This window comes from Sus scrofa, chromosome 12 (assembly GCF_000003025.6).
Source record: "Sus scrofa isolate TJ Tabasco breed Duroc chromosome 12, Sscrofa11.1, whole genome shotgun sequence".
Lineage (NCBI taxonomy): Eukaryota > Metazoa > Chordata > Mammalia > Artiodactyla > Suidae > Sus > Sus scrofa.
The window spans coordinates 13,183,290-13,202,967 of NC_010454.4; the positions used below are offsets into that span (position 1 = coordinate 13,183,290).

Below are 19,678 nucleotides of genomic sequence, written 5' to 3' on the forward strand. Positions count from 1 at the left end.
ACAAAAAGTAAAAAAGTAAACATCTATAGATTCTGGAGTTCCTGCTGCCTGAGTGGTCAAGAACTGGCATGGTTACTCCAGTGGCCCTGGTCACTGCTGGAGCGCGAGTTTGATCCCTAACCCGGGAACCTCTGCAGGCACAGCGAAAGCAAATGCAGATTCTGCTTCACCAGGTTCGGGGTGTAACTTAGGTTTCTGCATTTCTACCAGGCAGCCAGATGTCGCGGGTGCTGCTGGACCAGGCCAGTCTGAGGCTCAAGGCTTGACCGCAAGGCCCGTGTGTGGCCTCCCCATCTCTGTCGGGGTGGCAGTGGGCAGTTTTTCTCATGTGGAGGGTCGGAGGCTTTTGGTCCTCACCTCCTCCCCCTTATGCAGCATCTCGACGTCTCTCATCCAGCTGATCCTGACACAGGGCCTGGGCGGCGTGGATCTGTTCTGTCCTGGTAACCTTTGCTCACTCTTCCTTGTCTCCACAGTACGAGACGCAAAAAATCTAATCCCTATGGATCCAAATGGGCTCTCAGATCCTTATGTGAAGCTGAAACTTATTCCTGATCCCAAGAACGAAAGCAAACAAAAAACCAAGACCATCCGCTCTACACTCAACCCCCAGTGGAACGAGTCCTTCACGTTGTAAGTTGTCCCTCTTCTTAACGGATGGCCTGGCTCCACGTTGTCAGCAGTGACGAGCTGGGCTTCTTAGAAACGTCTTTAAGTGTGACCTCAGCCCTCAGCCCTTCTCCCACTGCTGCCAGACAGGTAGCTGTGAGCACTCCTGTCTGATCGATAGAGAGTTGGTTTACCAAGAACTGTATAGGAGTTCCCGTCTTGGCTCAGCAGTTAATGAACCCGACAAGTAACCATGAGGACACGGGTTCGATCCTGGCCTCGCTCAGTGGGTTAAGGATCTGGCGTTGCCGTGAGCTGTGGTGCGGGTCACAGACACGGCTTGGATCCCGAGTTGCTGTGGCTATGGTGTGGGCCAGCACTTGTAGCTCTGATCAGACCCCTAGCCTGGGAACCTCCCATATGCTGCGGATGTGGCCCTAAAAAGCAAAAAATAAAATAAAATAAAATGGGCCTGAAAGGAGGGCCAGGATCTCAGAGGAAGGAATGGGGAGAGGGAATGGAAAGAGGGAGGGGCCGGGAAGCACTCAGTGCACCTGAGCCACAAGCACGAGCCGCGATGTATCTGTACACGACCAGAGGTAGCTGTCTAGTATGTCGAGCAGAGGCTGTCCAGCTTTGCTCTGTAAAGGGCCAGATAGCAAATATCTTAGACCTAATGGGTCATACAGTCTCTGCTGCTGAGACATAGCCCTGCTGTTCTAGAGTAAGAGTACTGTAGGCAACGTGTGTCTGAAACATGGCCATGGCCGTGTGCCAATAAAACTTCATTTACCAAAACAAGCGGCGGGCCTGATTCAGCCAGTGGCTTATAGTTGGCTGACCCCTCGTCTAGAGCTCTGGTTCCCAAGGGGCTGGTCCTTTGTTGGTGAGAACCGCAGGAAGAGAACTGAATATCTAGGTTTTGTCAGATCTCAGGCTCAGATCATAAGCATGTGATGTCTCCCCCTAGAAAACATGATCAAGATAACCGTGTGTGTGTGTGTGTGCGTGTGTGTGTGTGTCTCTTCCCTAGCAAATTAAAACCTTCAGATAAAGACCGACGACTGTCTGTAGAAATCTGGGACTGGGACCGAACAACAAGGAACGACTTCATGGGCTCCCTTTCCTTCGGAGTTTCAGAGCTGATGAAGATGCCGGCCAGCGGATGGTAAGGGAGCCGCGGGAGCCAAGAGTTAGTTGTCTGACAGTATTAGAGTGGTTGTGGATTCAGAAAACAAGCTGATTTAAGTCTGAAATGACCCTTGAGGAGTCCCCGCTGCACCACAGCACCTCGGGTCGTTGCAGAGGACCGGGTTCAATCCCCAGTCCGGCACCGTGGGTGAGAGGATCTGGCGTTGCTGCAGCTGTACCTCGGATTCAGTCCCTGGCAGGGCATTTCCATATGTCACAGGTGTGGCCATAAAAAAAAAAAATGAAATGACCACTGGGTATGAAGTTGTCTGGCTGTAGTTTCCCCACAGACACATTTCAGAGACGGCCAGACGGGAGCTAGAAGGGGAGGGTTGACCTCGGCCGCTGCAAACGCAGGGTCTCACCCCTCCTTTTCTCCCGTGTCTCTACAAGGTACAAGTTGCTCAACCAGGAAGAAGGTGAGTACTACAATGTGCCCATTCCAGAAGGAGACGAAGAAGGAAACGTGGAGCTCAGGCAGAAATTCGAGGTGAGGATCCCACAAAATGACCCGAACTGCCTTTCCTCTCAGAGAGCCGAACTCCGGGAGGGGCCAGGTCTTTGTGGTCCCACTGCAGAAAGGCAAAAAGGAATTTCAATGTTAATCTTTTCCTTTCTTTAAAAACATAAACGTGGTGCAATCACCTTCCTTTGCAAGCTGTTGACCTTCTGTGGCTGTTCTTGTTGAGAGGATGGAGATTGGAAATAACCCAGAAGTGAGCGTGATTGGTTTCTGCGTAGTACGTGGGTTTGCCCGTGGTGGGAGACAGTGGGGGTTCTCCGTATGGCCTCCTCATTAGGAAGAAGGGCTGTGTCCTTCCAAAGGAAGTTGGAATTCCCGCTGTGGCACAACGGGATCAGTGGTGTCCTGGGAGCGCTGGGACATGGGTTCAATCTCCAGCCTGGCACAGAGGGTTAAGGATCTGGTGTTGCTATAGCTGCGGCTTAGGTTGTGACTACAGCTCCGATCTGATCCCTGGCCCGGAAACTCCATACACCATGAGGCAGCCAAAAATGTAAAAAAAAAAAAAAAAAAAAATGGCAGGAGTTCATTTAAGTGTAATTAAGTTACCCTGCCGGCATCTTAGTTTTGCTCCAGATCTTTAGAAAAGACCAGCTCTTCCTCTTCCTCCCACTGGACCTGTGTATCACCTTCTGTCCCAGATTCCTTTGTCCCCTGCCTGCCCTCCTCCGTCCTTTCTCCCTCTCCCCACCTCACTTGTCTTTCTTCTCCTCTCCATCCCTACTTCTCTTTGCTTGCTAGGCATCTCAGCTTTCAATGAACATCCTTTTCCCTAAACACCCGCCTTATGTCCTAAGCCACAACTTCTAATTGTTTCCTGATTCTCTAATCACCTGCCTGTTGGCCGTTTGAGGGATCCAGTGTAGTAACGGACTGAGGCTCATTCCTCTTGGAATCTTGCCTGTCCTCAGACTTGCTAGGAACCCCTGGAATCCGCCCACCCTACAGCAATACACACGTGCCCACACGTATGTGCACAGAGATCCTGCACCCTTGACCTTGATGGGAGGCTGATGGTCATGTTCCCCCTGCTTGTTCCTTCTCCCACATAAAACTTCATCCCAAAGCAGATCAGGGTGGAATGAATTCCCAAGGATGTAAACCACGAAAATGTTCAGCGTGCTTCGTTTCACTGCTATTTGGTTAAGGGGGGTGGGGGGTGGCAAATACTTAAGGGCGGGGCTGGGAACCTGGGGGCCCCGAGGCGCATAAAAGAGTGAAAGGAGTCACAGAGAACACAGATGATTGGCAGCTGACAGCGGACATCAGAGTTAGTGGGACAGTTGGGTGGGGTGGGGACAAGGGCAAGCCCAGGCCCTGTCCACCGGTGGCAGCTGTGCTCCAGCAGCAGTTGACTGGGGACAGGCCGAATGGGGTCACTTGCTGCCACCAGGCCTTCAGCTCTTCAGGAGACGCCCAGAGTCTGGATTGTCTTTTGACGTGTGCTCATTTCTTTTGGTATTAGCAGCTAATTAAAGCTTGAACTTGGTGTAGGTCAAACACTGAAACTTGAACTTAGACACCCTTCTGTGGCCTTAGACACAGGGAGGATTTGCCCCCTGGGAACCAGCTTACTGTCTCTGCTCTTAGAAAACACAGGGAAAGAACTACAGAGACATGGGAAACAGAGCGCCTTCCGAAGAGGCCTTATGATGTCAGGATGCTGGTGTGGGCACCTGCTGGGACCTGTGCAGGCTTAGCTCTTTCTTCCTTCATGGCCTGCCCCACCTCCACCCCACTGCCGGGAGCAGGAGCCTGGAACCTGGGCAGGAAGGCTGCTTCTTGAGCCCCATCCCCTGTGTCCCGCTGCCGCCGCTCTGGGAAATGAAAGCTTCTAGAGGGAGTCTCAGGGCACCGGGTATCAGCACTGCTCAGCCATCCCCTTGCTCAGAGGAGCCACCCACGGAGTGAGAAAGAACCTGTGTCCCAAACCACAGCCCAGGTCGTTATGGTCAGAGGGTCAGGAGTCTCGAAGGGTGAGAGCACGTCCCAGGGCGGACGGCGCTGGGTGTCACACTTGGTGACGTCCCAGATTCCGAGGTGGCGGGGGAGGAATACTGACCTGCTCTTTAGGCTTCTTTCCACGGATCCCTGGTGAGCAACCTTCCTGTTTTTCTGGGCAGCGAGTTCAGCTTTTTGTAAATGTCAGCATTCCGAACCCAGTAAAAACCAAGAAACAAAACAACCCCGGGCCAGAGGGTTTGGGGCCAGAAAGGCAGCGTTTCTCTCTGGAGACTGGTTGGGGGTGCTGGGGACAGAGCTCCCCTCCTGGGGCAGCTGTGGACCTCAGAGCGCTAGGCCAGGGCCGGGGGCACAGGTGGGGCCAGCCGAGGGGCGTGGAGCCTCCACGTCCAGCTCACTGAGTTCCCTGCTCGGGGCACCGGCGTGAACATGTTGCCACTTTTGCTTTCGGCGTCTTTACAGCTCCCGTTTCCTGGGCTTTCCCGGAATGACGTGAGCTCATTTATTTAAGCATTTGTAAAGCACCCTGCAAAAGATGGGGAGCCACTTGATGGTCTGTCTCCCGAAGATGCTGACAGAGCTTGTGCTGCAGTTCGAGTGGGATGTTCCTATGGGATGTCAGGCAGGGGTTCCAGTGTCTGATGGTGAGGTCTGGCCATGGGAAAGTTGCAGCATTTCCCCAGTGCCAGATGGTTTGTGGGGAGGCAGCGTGCCAGGCCATGTCCCTTGAGCAGTCCTGGGTGACAGCCTGCTTTCCCAAACCAGGTCCCAGTGGCATCAAGGTGTGATGTGACTCAGGGGTAATGAACCCAGCTAGTATCCATGAAGACGCGGGTTCCATCCCTGGCCCCACTCAGTGTGTTAAGTATCTGGTGTTGCTGTGAGCTGTGGTGTAGGTTGCAGACATGGCTCAGATCTGGCATTGCTGTGGCTGTGGTGTGGGCCAGCAGCTACAATTCCAGTTCGACCCCCTAACCTGGGAACTTCCATATGCCACAGGTGTGGCCCTAAAAAAAAAAGAGCGGACATAGGAAGCATCCTTTAGCCCTCGCCCCATTTCCTCCCTCTCAGGCCCCGGCCACCGTGTGATTGCTTCCCAGCACCTGCAGAGGCCTCTCTTTGTACCTTTCTCTCCATATAATTGCCGTCCATCCTGCTGGTCTCCGCTCCACCCCACCACACACACACATGCAAATACTCTTTTACAGATACTTTCTCACCCTCTGGTAACAGTTTGATTCAACTGAGTACAATTATTTTTTTCCATCTCAAGTTCAATGGTGAATCCTGATTGGCTAAAATACAGCATGGTGATTAGTCTTATTAGGTGCAAGCCTTACCCAGTGGGATTGCAGAACCTCTAGTCCATATAGAGGTATTCTGTGTCTAGCTGTGTTTTCCAGAAAGAGTTAACTCAATGTGGTTTTCAGATCTTTCCCCAGAAATCAGAGGTCATTCCTTCCGATGAAAGAAAAATCAAATGAGCATTTACAGCTTGGCCACTGCATTCGTATTTTATCTGCTAATAATATGGGGAAAGATTTCCGCTTTACTCTTGATTCTAGCATCCTGGCCAACAGAATGGTCAGTGAGCGAAGCTCTTAAGAGCCAAGAAGAATCCCAGGCGGCTTGGCAACGACCCCACTCTGTAACGCAGCATCTCCCTGGAGTGCATCTGCCTAAAAGACAAAGCCAGACCCTTGTCTGCGATACTCATGGGCAGTGCATCCGTGGGCCTTGAACCTGCTCCATGTTTGTGTTCAAATAAAGTGCCTATGGTCCCTGTTTGTTCAGGAATGAGGTTTCCAGCAATGAATAAAGCAAACAGTCCCCCCTGTCTGTGAAGGTGGAGTTCTGTACCCACGAGCCTTGCTTCAGACCTGTTTGGGAATGATGGTGCAGGAAGCATTTTGAGAAATAAACATATTATCATCCCGGTGCTGGACCTCCCATCACTATCAGGGACACCCAGGTTTCCTCTTCCTTCCTCCTGATTCTGGGCCCTGCTCCCCATGATGAAGGTCACGGCCGAGTCCAGGAAGAGGGTCTGCCCATCCTTAGAAGTGATCCAGATATGTGTTAGCCCCTGCTCAGCAAACTTTCTAGAAAGGGTCACATAAAAAAATACGTTAGGCTTCACATAGCACAGGATCTCTGTCACAGCACCTCACCTCTGCTTTCATAGCTTGTCTACTCAAGACAAGCCACAGACAAGATGTCAACCGATGGACAGGGTCGTATCCTAATTAAACGTGATTTACAAAAACAGGAGGCAGACCCGATCCGGGCTGTGATGGACCAACCCCTAGTTTAGCCCAGGGGCTCTGGGCTCAAACCTGGTCCTGCTGTCTGCTCTCCGTGTGACTGCCCTGTGTGAGCCCTTCACGTAGGTCAGGATAAGAGCAGTACTGAGTTAGGAGTATTTTTTAAAGATGAAGCAGTCAAGAGTAGATGAAGTTGCTTTTAGAAAAGGTCTAAAGGCATGCTCATTATGCAAGTGTTAGCCCTTTTCATCGTCACCATCATCAATATGTTTTATAGCAAAAACTGGGTTATAGAAGGTACTATTTTTTTAGCTTCTGGAGCTTTCCTTTTAAGAAATGAATGTTCATGTTGCTGTCATGCTCTCATAGGGGGTGCGTTCTAAGCTGTGTAGACCAGCCATGTTCTGAAAGAGGCATATTGGTAAGAACTTTATTGCCATTGATAACACTGTTTTTACGGAGAAATAGATTCTCATTTCCAGTGACATGGATTTCTGGGACATATGCGCGCAACTCGGGAACTTTGTGTAGCCGGCCGATGAGTTGGATAATCTCAGGTCAAAGCAGGATTTCAGCAGTTGTTGGGGGAGGAGAAACCTCACGTTGAGGAGTCAGTCTACAGGGGTGCTTCTCAGTGCTTTGATTTGGGGTCCTGATGACACGCTCAAAGCAAGCAGGTCTGGAATGGCTGCTGTAACCCACACCAGGAAGGAATGCGGTGTCATCAGGGAGAATGGCAGCTGATGATTATTTCACAGCAGAAACAGTCCGTCATCCACTCGCATGAAGGTCCATGATTTTATCAGTGCAGTGCTGCTCTTTAGATCTCTTAGAAAATCCGGGATCCAAGTCGTTCCCACCTTGAGCTGTGCCTGGGGAGCTCGCCTGAGGAGCTGTGTCTGGGGAGCTGGGCTACAGGCCACTTAGCAGTGTGAAGAAAGGGTATCTTCTGACCACATCTTTTCCTCTTGACAGCATTTTCCGAGGACCTTACTGTCTTTGGCTATTGCCATGGTCATCAGTGAGCTTAGGCAGTTTTGTATTAACTGACTCCTATTACTGTTTGTTAGGCAACTAACGCCTCCCTGAGCCATTGGAGCCACATCTACCTCCAGAGCTGGGAGTGTCTTAGAATCAGGAAAGTGGAAGGAGGTTTGGGGGAGGAGCAAAGGTGAGGCGAAAGAGAGGAGGACCGGTGGTTTCTTTGCAGGTAGCCACTCCCTTCCCAGGATCTGTTCCCTCCTCTCTGTCTCCCCTCTCTGCTCTGATGCAAAGCCTTCTCCTAAGCCTTGGCCCCTCATCCCTACGGCAGGTTATTCTCCCCAGCCCTGCCACCCAGAAAGAAATGGAGCCAGCAGAGCTGGTAACCTTCTTCACATTTCTTATTTCAATATTTAACAAAATAAAACTTTAATTCCCTCATTTTACTCCAGTAGCACAGTCACTCCTCTAGTTTGTCTTTTGAGGACTTTCAGCTACAACTGGGCTTTAAGTAAACGCATGTCCACCTGGGGGGGTTTGCTTGTCTCCTGCACATGTTGTTATAGTTATTGGAGATTCTGAGATTTTATTGTTAAATCAAGCAGCTTTCCTTAAACGAGGCCACACCCTTCGATGCTGCCTGATTGTCAAGGATTCATCACTTTCATCATTTGTTTTAGATGATTTATAAAATAGAACAAAATAAGACGCTAAAAGCACTGTTGTTTCTTTACATTCTTGCCACCCACCACTGCTGCACTCCAGGTAAGTTAAAATCTAATACTTAAAGAAAAAAAAAAAGTTAAAAGCAGAACAGACACATCCATGTTAGAATTAAGACAGCTAAGAGGCAGCATGCTTTGGGCTTTGTCTGCAATGGATTATTCCTGTTGTCAGAAAATAATGGAAAGTTATGTCCCAGTAGAAAACTGGCAGATGACATGTCGTAAATAACTCTTTGGAGCATAAGGATTCAAGAAAACAGGGTGAATTTATTTAAATTGCAGCATCACTTGAAACACCTGTGAGCTCCCTATAGGGAAATACTCGTAAAGTTCTATGAAGAGAGAAATTCATGACCAAGCGTGAAACAGGCAGTTGCTTTGGGGTGTAGTTTGACTGCCATCCCCCGTCCTGTCCCTTCCAGGAAGCAGGGGGGTGAGATACTGATGGGGACATCCCTGAAAGTGATGGTAATAACGGCTAAGAGCAGTGAGTCGCCCTAAAGCCCCAGGCATTTTCCGTGCTGAGCACGTGGACCGTTTGAGACTGACAGTGCCTCGCGTGCTTAGGAGCCCCCGCCCTGGAGCCGTGCTGGCGCAGCTGCATCCCAGGTGTGTGAACTTGGACAGACTCCTCAGGGCAGGGCATTCTGGGAAGAACACACACCCAGGGTTGTAGCCAGGGTTTCGCATCCCAGCTCTACCCCTTCCTAGCTGGTAGCTGACATTGGATGAGAGTCTTACACTCTCTGACTACTAGTTTCCTTGCTTATGAAATGGAGATATAACAGTACCGCCGTATTGAATTGCTGTGAGAATGGAAGCAGTTCATTGATGTAAGTTACTTAGCCTGGTCCCTGACACAGAGTAAGCGCTCATACATGTTAACTGAGACTCCTCCTTGCTTTTATCATAGCTGATTTTACAAAAAAGACATTACTTATTCAAACTGAATTTTGACTTACATTTATAAAAGCTTATAAACCCTGAGACTATATCTCTCTGTGCGAAAGAGGTACTGCCAAAAGCAAACCCATTTGAGGCTAGAAATTTTGTCAAGGAGCCATTCCTGAGAGCAGACTGGTGCATTGATTGTCCCAACCTTCATGCCCCCTGGAGCCTAAAGCTGAGCTCTCATTTTCTTGATGGTATTTTCAGCAGACAGACTTCCCAACCTGTCGGCTCAGTTTCCCGTGGCATGCAGCACTCAGAAGCATCGCAGAGCTGTTTGAACTTGAATGCTCACCTGGTCGGAGCTTTGCTCCATCTAAGGGTCCTGCCCTGTTCTGCCCGCCCTGCCACTGCTAACGCCACTGCCAGTCTGATGCCCCCCACCAGCTATCCGTGCTCTGCCCCCCAACTCGTTATAATTCTCATTCTCCCCAGCTACAAACCATCATTGTCCTCCTCCAACGACTTCATACCCAGTTGTCTCTTTAGGTGGTTGAAGGGCCAGAAATTCTTTGACCCATTAGATAGGTCAGCCCGGAGGAACCCAGCCTGTCCGCCCCTTGTGGTTTGAGCACGTAGTCAGCTAAAGAACCACATGGGACTAAATTCCAAACAGTACATAGCTGCTTTTCCCCTTACCCTGAAAATCCCTAGGGCTGCATGTCCATTTCATCAACCACTGGCCGCATGAGTCTATGGATCATTTAAAATGTGATTGGGTCTGGAAAGTTCCCATTGTGGCTTAGTGGATTAAGGACCCAGCGTTGTCTCTGTGAGGATGCCAGTTCGATCCCCGGCCTTGCTCAGTGGGTTAAGGATCCAGTGTTGCCATAGCTGTGGTGTAGGTTGAAGACGAGGCTTGGATCCTGCATTGCTATGTGCCTCAGCTGCAGCTCCGATTCAATCCCTAGCCTGGGAACTTCTATATGCCGCAGGTGTGGCCCTAAAAAGAAAAAAAAATATATATGGTGAGTCTGCATTTAGATGTGCGGGAAGTATGGAACACCCACGGCTTTTCAAAGGCTCAGTAGTTCCTAAAAAAAAAAGAAAGTAGTTCCTAAATAATAAATTTATATGCATTATATATGGAAATAATATTTTGGACCACTGGATTAAATATATATTTAATAACTATTATATGTTTTGCTATATGCTTTCATGTTAGTATTAAATACAGTATTATGGAAATAAATTTCACCTGTTGCATTTTTAATGAGGTTACAAGGAAATGTAAAATTACATATGTAGGTCACAGTGTGTTTCTGTTGGACAGGGCTAGCCCAGAGCTTTCCTTCCAATGAAGAAAAAGTTTGTTGTAAGATGAGGACTGAAATGCAAAACCCATGACTTTCTAATGTACAGTATGTTTCCTGGGCTTAAAAATCAGTTGCTTCCAAGAGACTTGGACTTCAGCAAAGAGACTCCCTCTTGATTCTTTTTTTTTGTTGTTGTTGTTGTTGTTGCTGTTGTTGTTGTTGCTATTTCTTGGGCCGCTCCCGCGGCATATGGAGGTTCCCAGGCTAGGGGTTGAATCGGAGCTGTAGCCACCGGCCTACGCCAGAGCCACAGCAATGCGGGATCCGAGCCACGTCTGCAACCTACACCACAGCTCACGGCAACGCCGGATCGTTAACCCACTGAGCAAGGGCAGGGATCGAACCCGCAACCTCATGGTTCCTAGTCGGATTCGTTAACCACTGCGCCACGACAGGAACTCCTCCCTCTTGATTCTGAGCTCATTATTGGGTGCAGATAAGTAGGGATTTTTTGGGCAAGTAACCACATCGGAGACAGGAATGTAACAAAACTGGGATGATGTTTGTGTTACCTAGTCACTTCATATTACACATTTCTAGTAATAATCTCAAAGTCATGATGAAACCTATTGAGATTTCCTGCTTAGTTTGAAAGTTGTGAGCAGAGGGTCATACGTCCATGGAGGCGAAGGCTCAGAGGGCACCCCTCGCCTGCCTCCTGGGCACAAAGTCATCTTAACGTCTCAGCCTGGAGTAAATACGTGACCTAAGAACCGTGATCCCATGAGCCATGTTAATTTTAACAGGTATTTTAGAAATAGGTGAAACAGACTCTTTGTGGCTGAGATATTTTATTTGAAAGATGTGTTTGGATAGATTCTACAGACTGTCTATTGGTTGGAATTTAAAGCTGGATTGGCAATGGCTTCTGTCAAAATAACATGTTGTGATGTGTGATGTTGTGTCTTCACAGTTGTTTGTATCTGTGACCATTTAGAAGCATCTTAGGGTCTAAACCAAAAAAGAAGACCAAATAGATACACATGGTCCAGGAGAACGAGCTGCTTTGCGGGACCTGTGATAGAGGTCCAGAGACTGCTGGAGGACTCACCCTGCAGATGTTGCAGATGCCTTAAGATCACATATGTACCTCTTTGTATTTATTCTGGGGAAACGTTTTGAACTTGTCTGTGTTTCTGAGTAGCAGAATGTGATCCAATTACCATGAAAGAGATTTCAGTCACTGTAGATGAGACTCAGTTGCTGGGTTACATGTGGAATGAGCACTTAGGCATCTTCGGTTTACTGTTGTTGAAATTGGATCTTCCATTGTCTTTAAAGACTTTAATTCAGAATATTCTTCGGATGGGAGGAAAAAATAGTTCGCTGGAGACCCTCGGATAAATTGTAGCTCTTTGTTGATTTGATCAGGCGTACCACTGTTACTATGGAAACGTGAGTACCTTCAGATGACCTTTTGGACACAGAACGGAAAATCTATGTGCCCTGATAGGGATTCTGCTTTGTCCCCTCCTAAATAGCTTCATTACTTTCTGAACTGGGTGATGTTAAGGACGGGAAAAAAAAAAAATCTATGAAACGCACATCAGTTAAAAGAGACATTTTATTTTCATCTTTGTCCTTCAGCTCTGTCTCAGAAGCAACATCTCAGACTGAACCAGGTGCAAGGTTTAGTGTTGGAAAGCATCTTCTCGCACTCATTAGATCATGGTCAACAGAGGTGAACACTGCCACTCAACAGAGCAAACTCAAAGAAAGCCTCTGAAAGCAAGTGCACAGAATTTTTGTATTCGTCTGTAAGGAAGGACGAATGCATTTATAATAGCAGGGCAACATGTTTTCAGTTTAATTTATCTTACGGAAATGATTTTTGTTGGGAAACCAAAAAAAGACTGTACATTCGGGTCGTCTGTTCCACCCTCATGAATTCCCAAAATGACATAAAAAGCTTTGTGTTTGTAGCTATGGGGGTGGCCGTGGGGGCGGATGTTGCTGGTTAAAGAAACAGGGCAAGGCTAATATTAAATGTTAGAAGCAGTTATCCACGTGTACCCAGGCCCGAATTCCCACAGGATTAGCGGGTACCAAGGATGCTTCCCTCATTGACAGGAATTGCTGGGTGGGAAGATAGAGCCAGGGTCGGTCCACTGACATAACACAGACGTGGCAACTAAGCCTTGACACCAGTCATTATCACTCCATCCCAAGCACCTAAGAAGAAATTAAACATCCCTAAGAGAAGCCTGCAATAAGGGTAACACCACACATGCTGCTGTTTTTCTCAAGGAACTTGTCCTACTACAAAGAATTAGGATCGTGCATCCCCCGGGGAGGTAATCCCAAGAATTTTATCCCAGTGCTCTGGATCCTTGCACCTGCAAGTCTGACACATGGACCAGCAGCATCCGAGTACTTATTAAAAATGCAGAATCTGGCACATGTTGTGGTTCAGTGGTGAAGAATCCAGCTGTGGTTCAGGCCACTTGGGTTCAAAACTGCAGAATCTCAGACCCCATCCTAGACCCTGTACTGAATCAGGAGCTGCATGTCAACAAGATCCCTGGGTGGTTCCCGGGTCCATCAAAGTCTGAGAAATGCCCTGGAGGGGGTGTGACTGATTGACAAATGCGTCCTCAAATTCAGATCCTGGTGGGTTGTGGGGGTGACCAGGAGAGATGCCGTCACTCCCAGCATCCATCTTAAGCAGTGCAGGGATTGCAACTACCACTCGCTCACTTTTATAGGGTTGGGGGAAAAAAAAATCAAAGGTACTATTTGGGGTACTTGAAAACTAGATGGAATTCCGATTTCAGTGTCCATCAATTTAATTGACACAACCACATTCATTCATTCCCTTCCTGGCTGTGGCTGCTTTCGGGCTATAGCAGAGTCAAATCAATGTGACAGACTGGGGCCCAGGAAGCCAAAACATATACTGTCTGATCCTTTACAGGGAAAGTTTGCTGACCCATGGAATAATGGAACAGTGGAATATCAGGACTGGGAGGGATATTAAGATCATCTTGGTTGGAGTTCCCATCGTGGCTCAGTGGTTAACAAACCTGACTAGTAACCATGAGGTTGCAGGTTCAATCCCTGGCTTCACTCAGTGGGTTAAGGATCCAGCCTTGCCGTGAGCTGTGGTGTAGATTGAAGCCATAGCTTGGATCCTGCATTGCTGTGGCTCTGGTGTAGGCCAGCAGCTGTAGCTCCGACTCAACCCCTAGCCTGGGAACCTCCCTATGCCGCGGGTGTGGCCCTAAAAAGACAAAAAAAAAAAAAAAAAAAAAAGATCTCCAGCCCAAAATAGAACATTGGGGATTGGAATAAAATGGCCTATTTTGAGAATAATTATAAATAGATTCGTGATTACAGATTTAAAGACCATAATTAGAAGGTGTAATAGACCTGTCTAAAAGAGATGAGAAATTCACAATTTGCCCAGTGTCCAATCTTAGTGGCAAAGCCTTTTGAGTACAAAGTATAATGTTTGTCGGAATCTCAGGCTCAGAGATGTTATGACCCTTTCAGGCCATGGAATTTGGGTTCAGAAAATCAGATGTTCTCGCAGAAGCCAACTCACACTCTGTATGGATATGGATCATTCATGCCATGACTGCTTGCAGAGAATTGTCTTAAGATGTTTCAACTTGTTTTTCTCACATCAGGGTTTGAGAAAATCAAGTTATCCAGCCATGATGGGTTCTTTTAGACAGAAATTGAGAGGTGAACAGAAACATGCCTGAAGAGTAAAACCTGGTTCGCAGGCATTCAGTTGGCCAGAACTTGGTAAACCAGCTGCTCAACCAATGTATGGTTCAGCAGTACTCTTAGGCTCCTCAAGATACTAAAGAGCCTTCTGAATCATCAAGAAAAAAAAATACACTTTGTTACAAATAGTTTTAATGGTAAGCTAATGGTTTGGTTTATCCTCATTTATGGAATAACAGCAGTCTTATGTATAAAGCGTCCTGGAACTGGCTGTTACCGCCACAGACACTTGGTTAACCAGTCCCGAAATGTCCCATCACTCTATCCTATGGATTGGCCAAAAGCAAAAGAAACACGCACGAATGTGGTGGAACTGTTGATGTGACACCATGTCTGGCCACACAAACACCACGAGGAAGGCGAGCGAAGGGTCTTGGCCCCAGGTGGTTTGACAGAGTTCCGGCCCCTGCAAGGGCCACATCAGACCTGCCACTGGTGAGCCCTGAGCCGAGCCCCGCTTCCCTCCCTCCCAAACCCTCATGCTGGGTCTCAGGCTGTCTCGCCTCCGTGCTGTTTGTCTGTGTTGTCAACACCTATGGCGTGCCATGCTTTTGTTTTTCCCTGCAGCGCTGTTCTCCTGTATAGCTGGCGTTTCCCTTACTAACCTGGCAGTTTTTCTCCCTCTCCTGTCTCTTACGAGGCATGTCATGTCCGCTGCTTCTTAAAGGTAGAGCTTCCTCCCACCTCGCCTTCCACAAAACCTTCGCCCTGGTTTCTGTGGCCCCAGGCTGAGGCCCAGCCATGGGATGCACTGTGTTCCAGTGGCTGAAAACTCACAGCCACGGCCCTCCAGCAGGGCAATGCGTATCTTTCAACCCCCCCAGGGAATTCCAGTCCTCCCCCATCTTCAGATTAGCTGCCTTCAAAATTTTACCAGGGAAACATTGGACTCTCCTATGAGTGATTCGAGATACGTTCAAGTCTATTTTGAAAGCATCAAATGAATGGAAGAGTACATCTTTATGTGGGTGTCACGTTTTCCTTTCTTTCTGCTCGTATCTATTTCTAAGCACACACCAAGACACATGTTTGGCTTTATGCAGGCACACATCTGTGTTAGCATGCAGTCCGCGTGGTGTGCTTACACCCCATGTGTGCGTTGAACTGCAAGGCGTAGTGTCACCATAGCATGGGCTAAAACCATCACATTGTCCTGACATTCTTAACGCTTGGCTGTATTTCATTTTTTCTCAGTTTTAAAATTACTTCCCAAATCGACTCTCTTAACCGAATCACCCATTCTGTCCCCCAAACGATCCAATGGAACTTTGCAACTTGCATGTAAATTATTTTTTCAAAATCGGGTCCATTATCATGTCTGACAACACCGTTGTCTTTTGGGGAGCTGGCTGGGGCCATGTACCAGCTGTGTTCCCAGTACATTGCTTTTGTTAATAATTAAAATCAGCTTGAGATCGTTACAGAATATTCATATTGGAAGCAAGTGGAAAATTTAAACACTCAAATCCTTGGGTAAAGAGTTTGCCAGAGCTCCCATTGTGGCTCAGCAGGTTACCAGCCCGACTAGTGTCCGTGAGGATGCAGGCTCGATCCCTGGCCTTGCTCAGTGGGTTAAGGATCCAGCAGTGTCGTGGTGTAAGTCACAGGTACAGCTTGGTGTAGGCCAGCAGCTGCAGCTCTGATTTGACCCCTAGCCTTGGAACTTCTATATCCCACGGGAGTGGCCCTAAAAAGAAAAAAAAAAAATAGAAAAAGAAGAATTTGCAAGAGGAAATCACACCCCCTACACTAAGGTAGAATCAGTATATAATAGTCTTTCAAAAACACTGTACTCAAGAAACTATCTAAGTCATATTTTTAAAGTTTCTCATCTGTAGAACTTGTAGCTGACCCTACAGGTATGTCCCAACGGGGCCACAAGAGATTAGTGTCCCAGAGTTTTGGAAATGGGGAAGAAAAAACATCCTGTGAGTCTTGGCAGAGTGTGGTAACTTCCACCTTTCAAGACACATCTCGTCGCTGCCCTCCTGTGGTCTGTTAAGACCCTGTCACACGATGTGCCGTGTTCACTTTGGAGAAACACCTGCAGAAGTCAGCCATTCTAGAAGACACTGAGCTTCTGGCCATTTCTCCGCTCAGAGGACAAGCATCCTGGGTCCCCGGCGTCAGCAGACCCCCCCCCCCCGACCATTCCAGGACGTGCAGACAATTCCTGTTGAAAAATAAACCATCTGGTATCTGACACTCTGTCATTTCAGCTGAGGATGGACACCCCCCCCCCCATGAGATGAAATCACACCAGGGTCCTCGGATCCTAATTGTAACCAAACATCGTCTGTCCCTGTGGGTGATGTGTCTAAACAATGGGGTTTCGTCTCTGTCACTATGGTGGAAACTCTGTTATTTCAGGGAGAAGTAACCTGCCTATTATGGGGCTCTATTTCCCAACATGTAGGAAGAGCTGGTGCAAAACTTGGATGTAACTGGAGAGGGAAATAAAGAGAGAAAAAGAAGGATTAGGACGAAGGTGTCCCCTCCCCGGGCCCCCTCCTGGCAGGTGACCATGGCTCCTCCAGCTCCAGGGAGGGGCTGACATCTCCAAAGGACTGTCCTCCCCGCCTGCCGGGCTGCTCAGCACTCACCTGTCTCCCCAAGGAAGCGGCCCTGGGTGATGGTGAGATCAATTCAAAGCCCGGCCCCACCGACCCCCAGCCGTGTGGGCTGCAGCCACTTAGTTCATCCCCCAACCTCAATTTCTCCATCTCCAAAATAGGGATGATGAAAGGACCAACCTTCTAGGGTGTCCACAGGATTAAATGAGTATGTAAAAATATGTTTAGAATAAGGCTTGTCTAGAAAAGTGCTGCTGCCATCATTCTCCCTGCTTCCCACCCCCTCACCCCCACCCCCGCCAGGGATGACAAATTAGGGGTCCAGCCCTAGTGGAAGGGCCACTGCGCACACAGTTTTCTGAGAAGCCATGGCCAAGGTAAAGCAGACCCTTTGTCCTTGAGCTTTCTGAACCACTCATGGGCCCCGGTTGGGAGGCCTGGGTGTGCGTTCCATACACAGAGCCCCTCGCGGGAACAGCACCCCCGCCACCCCACCAGCAACAGGGCGGTGAGGCTCTTCTGTCCCGAGTTCACTTAAAAACCGGAGCGGCAGGTGCCAGGCAACAAAGCCTCTTTTCTAACCTACTTTGTATTGGCACATTTTGTATTCATTTTTATTTTTTAACTCTTTATTGGAGTATAGTTGACTTACAATGTTGTGTTCACTTCAGGGATACAGCAACGTGAATCAGTTGTACATATACCTATTCTTTCTCAGATCCTTTGCCCGTATAGGTTGTTACAGCATATTGAGTGGGTTTCCCTGTGCTATGCAGTTGGTCCTTATTATCTGTTTTGTACACGGACGTGTATATGCCAACCCCAACCCCCTAAATTACCCCTCCCCCTGCCTCTGGCCTATTTTTTATGTCTCCTGCACCTTTTGTAATGGGCCTTGGGACCAGAAACAGATTATCCTTCCCGACCCGGCCAGGGAAAGTGGGGTGCTCCCACTCGTCATGCCTCTTTTCAGAGCAGAACCACTCGCTGGCTCACGAACCAATCTTCTCCTCATGGCTTTTTCTGAAAATCAACCTGTCCACAGTCCATCCACGTCTGCCCCCAGGGACCGTGGCTCTCTGTGGACAGGACAGAAGGGCTTTGTCCACCGCTCCAGCCAGTGGCCATGAGTGGGCAGCCAGATTGGGGCCGAAGTGCCAGCTTTGAGGGAGGGGGTCGGCACCACTGCCGTGATCTCGGTTGATCCCCTGGATTAGGAGATAGGGAATTTGAGTCCATTTTACAGATAGAGAAACCAAGGCCTCAGAGGAGTCAGCAGTACTGAAGCTGGTCCTCCCATCCGTTCATGGTCACCCGCAAGCTTTTCCTATCAGCTGATTGCCATGGGGGGCGGGGGGGTGGCAGAGAATAGCCGAGAACCTCCCAGAACCAGAGCCGTGCAGCTGCCTCCCTTTTAGAAGCAGGTGTCCCATTGAGCTATAATTAGGCCCCTCCGTTTTGAAAACTGGTGCGGTTTTAAAACGCTCAGTGAAGATAGGATGAAATCAATGATTATGGAAATTTTGTGCTAAATTTAATTGCAGTCAACCCTGCTTTCAGAATGCTTTCTACAGTCAATTAAAGGCGTTTTAAGGGGGAAAAATTAAATTGAGTAATTGAGCAAACATTCAGCATTTGAGGGAAAGGATCATATTTTTTTTTTGTTTTTACCTCCACAAGAATCAAGTTTCCGACCTCTTTTGCTGGGTGCCCAGTCCCACCCACCTTCCTGCAGCAGCTGAACGTGATGGAGAGGGAGAGGGATATCCAGAACTTTCCTCAGGGATCTGGGCTTTATTGCTAGCTATGGTTTAGGGTTTTATTGTTTGTTTTTTGGAGCTGATAGCCGTGATCACTTAGCTCCAGTTGAATTTCCCCCAGGGTGGCCATTCATTGACTTCTGCCCTCATGCGACTCTCATCGCTTCCTTTGTTCCCAGATTATTCTGAGCCTCTGCCTTTACAAGAACACAGCAGCTCTGTGGGACCTCTCCAGGGCCCCCCTCTGCCTTCACGACCTCCCTTTCGTACTTCTTGCATCTGTGGCTTGCAAAGTCTGGGCCCAGACAGAGATTTAAGAAGAGATTCAGAACACAGATGTCTAGAAATGGTTGGGGCTTTGTTGTTTTCTAGAAATCGCACACGCGGCAGTTACGGCATCGTGCACATTCCATAGGCATCATGCAAATTCTCTGGCTCTCACAGGAGACTGGAGTCATTTTCTGGAGAGAGAGAGCTGGGAAGATAGACTCTGTGTCATGTTGGTGCCATTTGCAGCAGTTGCAGGAACTTTACCTGTGTGGGCCAGACTAGTAGACCTTGGTCGTATTTCTGCTAGAAGAGCCCAGTCAAAATGCAGTCAGTCTAGAAAACAAATACCACAAGAGGGCAGTAAAGATTTGCAAGTAAATGATTCCCTGAAGCCTCGAACCCCGAAGATAGCGATGAATGAGCTTGTGACTGTGTCTTTGCTTCCTGATGGATGTACAGATGGAGTTACCACCTTATGCTCCAGTGGCTCCTTGTTTTTAGAGCATCCTGGTGCTGCTGCAAAGGGTAAGGTGCCCAGGGCTCCTCAGGATCTGCAGGGTTCCTGCGTTTCTCCTCCGGCGCACAGGGCCCAGCCCACCTCACCTCTGCTCTGCTTTCTCAGCGCAGAGAAGCCCCCGCTTCTGAGCAGCATTGCTGGCCGTCTGGGAAATCATTGACTTGGATCGCATCACGAGTTCATTTGGCTCCTGCCTGCCCCTGCCACAGCCAGCTTATAAAGCCGGCACGTGCGCATCCCAAAGGGGCGTGTTTTCAGAGGGAAAGGACATAGATTTCAAAAATGACTAAGTGCCCAAAGCCCTCGA

The 19,678-nt window shown here is 48.5% G+C and overlaps 1 protein-coding gene across 1 annotated transcript in view; it reads left to right on the top strand.

The window, feature by feature from the left end:
• PRKCA (protein kinase C alpha) overlaps positions 1-19,678 on the top strand; it is a 386,361-nt gene that overhangs the window by 301,003 nt on the left and 65,680 nt on the right. Inside the window, 3 exon segments of the mRNA XM_021066740.1 lie at positions 477-633; positions 1,643-1,777; positions 2,194-2,290. Coding sequence (XP_020922399.1) covers positions 477-633; positions 1,643-1,777; positions 2,194-2,290 — 389 coding nt within the window.